The following is a 10,117-nucleotide window of genomic DNA, read 5'->3' as shown; positions in this document are numbered from 1 at the left end:
GTTGGGAAGGACGAGAAGATGGAAGGTCCTTGAGCTAGTGGTGCCCTTTGCGTTAGTGCCAGCCGCTAGAAACCTCCAGAACACCGTCTGTCTGAATGAAGGGTGTTGGAGGTTCAGGGAGGTGGCATCGTGAGGGGACCAGAAAGGAACCAGTTCCACTCGGCGGTCTGTCAGGGGAACATCCCCATGGGTGTAAAAACCATAGCGCTTGCGAAGAAGGTTTCGCTCTCTTACAAGTAACCACCGATCATTCATATTTTAGTGGTGCAAAAAGTTTGTAATGAGTGATTAGGGAAGTGTATTTCTCTTTCGCATATGATGGGGCAATCAGTGAGCTGTCGAGGATATAAATAAGTCATATTCGTCTGAGTAGGTAAGTCTGTAGTACCACTGTCCCGCCCTGTTTCGTTTCTAGCAGCCATGTAAACACCCATTGTTTTTTTCTCTGGTACCCGAAAGAAAAGTGACCAATACCCCATTGATACTCTAACTGCAAATTCGCGGATGAAATCAGGTTCGAAGACCTTCCATCCTATTGGCTGTTTCATTCACCTTCACTTACAACTCACCAGCTGCACACCGAGTGCCACTACACCCACTATGATATTCACCTATATCCTTAAGGCTCTCTCCCGCTTCTTAGATATAAATGCCTCTGTATTCAATACTTCTTTACATATGTGTTATCCAGCAGTTGCTGTCTTCCTCTCTCCCTTGTAACACTTGCGAACTAAATGCTTGTTTTACTGTCCACCCGTTTTCCATTAATTTCTGCATGCCTGAATCGTATTAAAATCTCTGATCCATTCTTTCACTACTTATCTAAGGTACATTTCCTCACATATCCTTAGGATTATTATTATTCTTATTATTCAAAAGATGAACGCTGTTCATGTGGAACAAGCCCAAAGGGGCCACTGATTTGAAATTCAAGCTTCCAAATAATATGGTGTTTATTAGAAAAGAATTACAAGAGTAATAGAATACAACACTTCCTTTTTGGGCTCCTTTCCAAAAACATTTTCACAAGATTCTTTCAGTTCTCATGTAACCCACAAAAAATACCCATTAAAATCGAATTCACTATGCCAAGGAAATAACCGCAAACTAAGGGAATTATATATTGTATAAGTGCACCTACTCTGGCCTGGCTTCAAACCCACTCCTTCTTGTTTTGGAACGTGACCAACAGTAACTTGATTTACTCAGCCATGAAGAAAGGCAGAGGTTCGAATCCCGTGACGGTACGTGTGCTATCATATTTAATCCCCTTTGTGAGTGTATTATTCGCAAGGTATAATGAATTCGAGATTAATGGATTATTAGTAAAATCATAGAAAAAATATTGAACATGCATATATATATTCACACACATTTTATATATATATGTATGTATGTATACACACACATACGTATATGTATATATATGTATATACATACATACATATATATATATATATATATATATATATATATATATATATATATGTGTGTGTGTGTGTTGTGTGTGTGTGTGTGTGTGTGTGTGTGAATATATACACATATAAATATGTCTCAAGCAGCAACTTCAATGAGATCAAATATATTGAATAATGAATAATGTTACATTTATTCTTACACTACTTAATTATGGCTGGGGCCCCTACACAGAAAACTTCCTCAACACCCGCTGCTCTACAAATCTAGACGCATGGCTCACTCGTCTTCAGCATGTCAAATCCATTCTACACGACCTTTCTTGCATGAGCTTCTTCTTCCGGCATATTAACACCCTTACTCTTCTACATTGTTCATCTAGCACTTTCTAGGCATTCCTCTTCTTTCTACTGACACTTCAGACTCATGCTCTCGTTTCACCAGCCTGTTATCCTCCATTCTTTCCACATGGACAAACCATCTCCAGACTCACTCATCACCTCATTTATACCGAACCTTTTAATATTTCTGCATCTGCACATTCCTCATACTCTCAGTGTTTACACTAAACACACTGCGAAAACAACTCTTCTAAAGAAATTAAATACTTTTTCTTTCACCTACGCTGGACGTCCACACTTCCCTCTCCAAAAATGGGACTGGTTCAATAAATCATTCTCACATTTCTACCACTGACACTCCAGTTTTCTCCCAATCTTGTGCACACGGCCTGGTACCTTCTCCGATTTCCATCCTGTCAGAGTAATTCACCAACATAATTTCATTAGTAAAGTAGTTGGATAGGTGACCACTTAGACATAACAAACAGTGGCGGATCTAGAAATCTTTCATAGGGGGCGGCCACTTAGGATTTTAATATATATACATATATATCAATATTCATGTAAGTATGCACACACAAATATATATATATATATATATATATATATATATTTATATAATATTTATAATATATATATATATATATATATATATATATATATACATACATACATATACATACATATATACGATATATATATATTATATATATATATATATATATAATATATTATATATATATATCATTATATATATATATATATATGGACATAGTTTACATAATATGCACATATATATTGTATGTACTGAATTACAAGGAGTTACAAGTATTAGGATGTCTCAAATCCTTATAAGTCCATCCGAGGAGAAATCATGTGCTCACTTGTCTTTAGGAGCAGGTTTTACAATTCATTCACATTGTTCTAATAATTTTGTCTAGCTTTCTTTTGAACTATTTATTCTACAGTGCTGCTGTTACAACTTCCGGTGGCAGTTTCTTCCATGAGTCACATATCTTGTATGTGAAGAAGTTCCCACAATGCGACGTGTTGTATCTCTTCAGTTCTAGTTTCCATCTATTATTTCTTGCCTGGTTTTCGTTTAACGTGAAGAGGTTACTGTCTACTTTTGTTATGCCTTTCAGTATTTTGAATGTTTCTATTAGTTCTCCCCGCAATCGTTGTGTTTCTATGTCATATAAGTTCAGGCTCTCTAGTCGTCTATGGTGACCTATTTGCCTGATGGATGGAAGTAACTTTGTGGCTCTTTCTTGTACCCCCTCTTTCTTAGTGTTGGTGACCAAAACTGTACTGCATATTCAAGACGTTGTCTAACTATTGATGAGTAGAGCTGCAGCACCGTTTCCTTATTTCTGTATCTGAACTGCCTTTTAATATATCTCACTAGTTTCTGTGCCTGCTTTTCAGCTTTTATGCATTGCTATTTGGATTTTAAGTCCTTGGTAATAATGACTTTAAGGTCCTCTTCTTGTTCTATACTATTTACGTCATTCTCAGGCAGTATGTAGTTGGCATGCGGGTTGCTTTTTCCTATTTGTAACACTATACATTCATCCAGGTTAAAAGGTATTTGCCATATTTTTGACCGCTCTCTTAGTTTTCTTAGATAATTTCTTAAAATTTCCACTATATCTGGGTCTGCTGTATTCACACCTAGTTTGGTGTCATCTGCAAATTTGGCTATCTTGCTAGTGAAACCTACAATCTGACCATTCTGATTCTTCACCATTTGTTACGACTCGCTGTTTTCTATTAGCCAGTCTTCGATCCAGTCTGCTATTTCTCCTTCAATTCCTAAAGCTCTAACTTTTGTCCATTTAGCCCGCTAGGGTGAATGGACTGTTAATGGAAAAAGGATGAAACATCAGTTACTGAAATAATAGAGTAGTAGAAAGTTTAGAAGCTACAGTCTCGGATTCCAACCAAAGTTTGAGCAATTTGATTAAATTCCGTAATTTTCCCTATTTTTGTGCCCCCGTACAATGATAGAGAAATGACTATCAAAAAGAAATACTGCGAATACTATAGATTTAGCGAGACTGGCATCGTACGCTTACAATCATTTGTGTAAGGTATATAAAATTCAAAGCTAAAACTGCTTGTAATGAAAAGTACTCCAGTGAGAGTGTTAGCTCTATTCATTTGGAGGTTTTAACTTTTTAAGATGTTTTCATCCTGCAGTCTTTATTACTCGTACGTGTGAAACTAACTATGGTTCATACATTGTAAGTACAATGATAAAGTTTATATCATGGGCTTACGAGTATATCTTATGAATATGATGTGTTCTTTAATGATAGTAAAATTCACAATATAATCTTTCTTTAAGGTGACAGCTTACTATGGAACTTGTTCCTAGAATGTATCATATTAACTAACTAAGTATTGTTATTTCATTAGTCTCGCTATCAGAGCACAACAATTCCGAGGATTATTATCATCTATATTTTTCTTTTGTACAGCCTTCGTGGATTCCAGACCTTTCAGAAAACGTGTGAAAATCTGTATTTTTTGGAGGATAAGAGATACTAAAATAATTCATATCTTACCAGATTCAGAGTAAAGTTTCATCATAACAGTGACAGTCATGATGCAACCAGCTATTAGATTTATCCTTTTCCATTTTCTATTTTTCCAGTCAATGCAGGATGCCAACGAAAACGATGGGCAGAAAATATCTTGCCTTTGTCCTGCTGAGCCTCGTCGCTGCCACCTACAGTTACGAGGCGACAAGACTTGAAGACGTCATTGCCGAGTATGACTTCAGGGTATTCAAGGACCTGTTTGTCAACACCACGAGGCATTTAATGACAGCAATCGACAACATAGAAAATTCCACAGCTAAATCAGACTTGCTCATTGATTTAAAGGAAGCTGTCAAGGACATGACTCAGTCGCTGGCCACACTCAGCCAGGAGACCACGTCCGTCAAGGAGTTGGTCAACAGCGGTGCCAACAACACAAAAAATGCGCTGCAAGATTTCAAAGAGCAGATGATGACCAGACTGTCAACCCTGCAGGATTTCGTAGGAGAGAAGACGAAAGAAATGGAAGGGACAGTGTCTAAACTCAGCGACTTGTCCAGTAATATTCTCGCTGCAGATTGCCAGGACCTGTATGACCTGGGATCTAATGCGTCTGGGGTGTACTTCCTGCAGAAGTTTGGTCGTCAGGTGCTGTGTGACATGGAAACTGACCAAGGAGGTTGGCTGGTCATTCAAAGAAGAGCTCGAGTTCCAGAACAGGTTGGATGGAGAAATTCCTTACTCTCTTTCTTGTTGATGCTAATATTATTTGTTAAAGATATTACAATCTTTACCTAATTAAGATTTTATAACCGTACATTCTACATAAAGACGTTTATCTATTTCTGTATACTGTCGGTGCGACCTCTGGGTCAAATATATCATATCTGAAATGCATTATTATAAATTAGATTGCTTTTCCTATGATAACAAAGTGTTCTATAGAATAGTTAAGTGTACATTTACACCGAGGTCTTCCAAGTGAATTCCTTTTATCAAGAGTTACTGAAATAATTATGAGGAATGAACCGTATTTAGAATTAAGATATGTTGCATTTCAGTCTTTATGTTAGATGCTTTGATAATTTTTCTGGCAATTGTTTTAGCTACGTAATCTTAACGATTTCCTAAAATTATCTCTTCATTCTTTACGACTAGGTGGACTTCAACCAGGGCTGGCAAGAATACAAAACAGGCTTTGGTGACCTAGAGTCGGAATTTTGGGCTGGCAATGATTTCCTCCACATTCTGACCAATCAAAAGAGTTACCGAATGAAAGTAGATATGGAGGATTACGAGAAGGGCAACTATTGGGCACAGTACAGGTGAGAGTTTTCTAACAACTGCTGTTGCTGGTACACTAACGCATTCCTGCGCTAAAGCTGACTCTTGCTTCATAAATAGCCTATTGATGATTACTTTGGACAGTGATCGAAAGTAACTAAATGAAATTTTAATTTCCTGTTTCATATAACGTGGCGATTAACTGCTGCTCTCATTCCACATAAAACTTCTCTTCATTCACATACTTTACATATCCTGGAGCCACATGATTATACATATAATTTTTTTGCCTACATATCACCTGTAATTCCACTATTCAACTTCTTAAATCTTAAGGAGAAATCGTACGTCTTACCTGCCATTTCCTCAAGCACTTTAGAACTTGCATGAAGTCTGTCAACTCTTGCATCTTGAATTTCTGCCTTTCTTGTTTTATGTTTCTTGTTTTATCTATACATTCATCAACCTTTCAGAATACTGATTCCATCGAAACTTCATTAAAATTCTCCAAGTAAGTATCACTCTAACTACATCTCTTATTCTAAGATTCAACTTCCCAAAATCTTCCTCCTTCAATTTAGCTTTCACCGGAAAATGCCCTATTAACCCGTAAAGAGGTTACTCACATCCATTTCGAGCAGCTATCTCATTGACTTTCTCTTATAGCTATTTGATGTACTGTTCATTCCTTTGTCCTTCTCTATGCAATTCTGTTTCTGGTAGCCAAATACACTTTGAATACACATTTCTCTTTACTAAAACTCCCATTTCATCATCCTAAAACAAATCCCTTGTCTTCTCCCTACATTCATATGCAAGCAAACTTTCACTGCTGCTCTAGTTAACCCAAAATCCTAACCAGTTGCATTCAGCCATAGCACTTCTTGTTAACCGTCTCTTTATATGGTATCCTTCATGTTTTTCTTAATATTGTGTGTCTTAATGGACCCATTTTGAATTCTTAACACATATTAGAAAATGTGCTTTATTCAGGCTTTCGTTCACCTAACTTAAAATCAGGTAATCACGTAATCTGATAAACCTTATAGTTACATTCCCTGACCCCATCATACGCATGAGTATTCATAAGTCATTACACGTTTAATGAGATTAATCTGTTTTCAGAAAAGCTCTCCAGAAGACTCACTCCAGGCATCCATTCTTACCAGTTACTTTTATACTATGTATAAACTCACAGTGCCTTTACTTATTATACATATGTGTACATGCACTAAACCTCCACACTCTCCCAACCCCTATGCACAGGCATCTTCTGTGACCGAATTTCTTCTTTGCCATCGGCTGGCTCTTTTAAAGAGATAGGTTCCTTGTCACAAGGCCAACTTAATCTCTTAACAACAAAACTAATCTATCAGTGACACTGCTATCAGTGATAAAACGAAGTTACTGATTACCTTTTTCTTGGTCAGTTCCTTCCGAGTCGGAAGTGAGGGAACAGGATACGAACTGGACATCGGAGATTACACGGGCAATGCCACGGACGCCTTCACCTACCACCACGGGCGACCATTCACTGCGAACGACCGCGATAACGACCTCTATGACGACGGGAACTGTGCAACGTACTTCTCAGGAGGATGGTGGTACGACAGGTGAGTGCTTTGAAAGTTTGAAGGCACAGGTGACCAACGTCATAAAACGACCTATTCCTATATCTACGTGACGTGAACTTTGGCTCCTGAGGTACCACAAACCAAGTATTTACTCAGATAATTCCAGTGGCGGAACTAGGTCATTATGGGCCCTTGTGCAAATTATTTGAGTGGGCATCTATCGTGAAAAGCAAAATTAATTGCCATTTAATGATGATACTATAGTATAGATAAGATTAAAAACTACTAATACTACTATGATTATTATCATTTGTATTTTCATTATTTCTATTACCTAAACATATTTACAAACATATCAATAAATAATCTACTAAGTTATTATTATGGGGCCAGATGGGCCCACAATCACAGGGGGCCCTGGTGCATGCACCCCCTGCATCCCCCCAGCAGTTCCGCCACTGGGTATTTCTCTAACGCTAAGTGTTTCGAGTGAGTTCAGGATACCAGATTGTTTGAAGTTCATTTTTTTTTCAGTGTTTTTAAATATTCATCAATAAATTCAAGCATAATTGGGACCACCTATACCGGTGGCTATACAGCAAGAAAGGGAAAGATGCGAGAGGTACAGGACGAAAAGTAGAAAAATCTAATATTTTAGAAAGGAGTATAATTATAAATGGGATAAATTCATTTCCATTTAGATTATATCCGAACAATGGATGCAATGAGGACCTATAGATAGACCCCAAAATGTAACGTTGAAATGATGATAAGTAAAATATTTCTTCGCTTATAACCATGAAATTAAAATCCAATTTTACCAATTAATGCCTTTTTGTATTTTGGTTAATTAGAGAGAATTGCAGTTCAGTAAATAAACAGAGGACATTTCATCACATAAAGAGATTGAGGATATCAACAACTTTCTTTTAACAAAGCATGAGGAACAAGTAATAATGATAACTTCTGATGAAAACAATATTGCTGATATTAATGAGAATTACTCTGCTGAAAATACAAAATGATAATGCTAACAGCAATGAAGAGCATTCATAACAGAAAATAATCTTTGGTTATGATATAGAATCGACCTCTCATAACCAAAGGTTATTTTCGGTTAGGAATATCCTGCAGTGCCTATACTAATAGTATTAATTTGTATTCTATAATGGTAGATGTTATTGATATTAGCAATCTTTTCGTCATAAATCATCATTGTTACTTGTTCCTCTTAAAAAAAAGATTTTGATATGTTAAATCTCTTTTTCTTCTGTTTATTGTTAATGATTAAAATGCAAAAAGGCATTCATTAGGAAAATCATTACTTGTTCCTCGTGCTGTGTGCAAAAAAAAGGAAACTGTTTTGTTCCTCGTGATATGTGCAGAAAAAAAAAAAAAAAACTGATCGAATCGATCTTTTAAAATTTTTTTTGTTCTCGTCACAAAAATAGAAATTCACACACCCCACCTTGTCATTACCTGTAGGTGCTATGACGCACACCTGAACGGCGTCTTCCCCGTGGTGCCAGACCGTCAGAACGCCTCGTTCATCACCTGGTGGGCCCACGAAGAGGGTGTCAAGGTTCCCCTGGTGCTGACCAGTGTCACCCTCAAACTCAAGCCGAACACTCATTGACCGCATTCCTCAAGTATTCTTCAAACTTTCCCTACGTCGATGACCATCGTCGTTGCGACGCCAACTCAAGCAATCGTTCATCGTACTGATGCAGAGGAATAGATAAAAAAAAAAGAATGATCAGTGTTAATAGTCTACTTTTAATGGCCTATCGCATTAAAACTACCATGCAGTATTTGATGAAATGTATCTCCTAACTTTTCATATTAGCTACTCTGTATGTTTGTGTATATCCATGTGTACGTGTGCGTATATTGCATGCAAGTTATACTCAAGGTAATGTATATGCGTAAATAAAGCTTTGAAGTTCTATAGCTAAAATAGACTTAATATTCTCTTAATAATCAGGTAAAATGAAAAACTCCTTACTTGAAGTATACAAGAAATATGTGAAATTGGAAATCAAACATAATGTAGAGGTTAGAGATTTCAATGTTAGACTCTAAAAGTTATGTATTTCTTTTTTTTCATTCTTATATGGGTTACGCTCTCTCTCTCTCTCTCTCTCTCTCTCTCTCTCTCTCTCTCTCTCTCTCTCTCTCTCTATATATATATATATATATATATATATATATATATATATATATATATATATATATATATATATATATATAGTAACTGCTAAAATGGTAGACAGATTCTTTGTTAGCACGGAATGTTGAAGAAAGGAAATGGCTGAATTAGAACGATACAAAGTCTGGGAATAATTTTCTCATAATTACAAATAAATGAAAAGCTGTTTCGCAAGAAAGATGTCAGTTGCTGGTAAATGCTGAAGATTCCAATGAGGGCGGTGCCAAGCTTTACATGGGAGCAGAAAGTAATCTGTAACCAGAAAATTGAATAGACTGTCCACAAATGGGAATTCCTGTTAGAAGGCGAGGGAAAACTAAACTTTAGCAAAATTGGTTCCTCATGAAATGACGTTAAAGAGGTGATGGTGAATATTGTCATAATATGGAAATAGGAAATATGCACACTGTATGCGATAAGTGCTATAAGAGCAGAGGAGCACAAGGAGATTAACAGGGGGTGATCCGACCTCCAGCTTCCACAGAATGCTTGCAAGATTTTCCCCTAATGTATAAGTTGTAAACATTATATTACTAACTTTTAAAGTAAATTAAAACTTGCTAAAATCTAGGGTCAACTAGAGCCTTGTTTTACCACCGAAATTTAAAATAAATACACTATATTTTATTAGAAATTATTTTTATATACTGTTTAACATGCACATTATTTATTTTTTTTTTAAATTTCTATATTAATGAATAAAGCATAAATATCCCATTCTAAAATTCCAGCATCCTTAACTCAAGT

The 10,117-nt window shown here is 36.4% G+C and overlaps 1 protein-coding gene across 3 annotated transcripts in view; it reads left to right on the top strand.

Annotated features, from left to right (window-relative positions):
* Window positions 1–10,117, top strand: part of LOC135221706 (techylectin-5B-like) — a 20,480-nt gene that overhangs the window by 1,215 nt on the left and 9,148 nt on the right. Inside the window, exons 1-5 of one of the 3 annotated variants that reach the window (XM_064259460.1) lie at window positions 321–373; window positions 4,417–5,023; window positions 5,462–5,628; window positions 7,018–7,200; window positions 8,647–9,361. In XM_064259460.1, coding sequence (XP_064115530.1) covers window positions 4,427–5,023; window positions 5,462–5,628; window positions 7,018–7,200; window positions 8,647–8,797 — 1,098 coding nt within the window. In that variant the 5' untranslated portion in view covers window positions 321–373; window positions 4,417–4,426 and the 3' untranslated portion in view covers window positions 8,798–9,361. Of the gene's footprint in view, window positions 1–320; window positions 374–4,416; window positions 5,024–5,461; window positions 5,629–7,017; window positions 7,201–8,646; window positions 9,362–10,117 lie in introns of those variants that run through there. The other 2 variants (XM_064259461.1, XR_010316074.1) reach the window with 2 other exon arrangements.

This window comes from Macrobrachium nipponense, chromosome 3 (genome assembly GCF_015104395.2).
Source record: "Macrobrachium nipponense isolate FS-2020 chromosome 3, ASM1510439v2, whole genome shotgun sequence".
Lineage (NCBI taxonomy): Eukaryota > Metazoa > Arthropoda > Malacostraca > Decapoda > Palaemonidae > Macrobrachium > Macrobrachium nipponense.
Note: the sequence above shows the minus strand (reverse complement) of the source record. Positions and strands in the feature narration are given on the sequence as shown.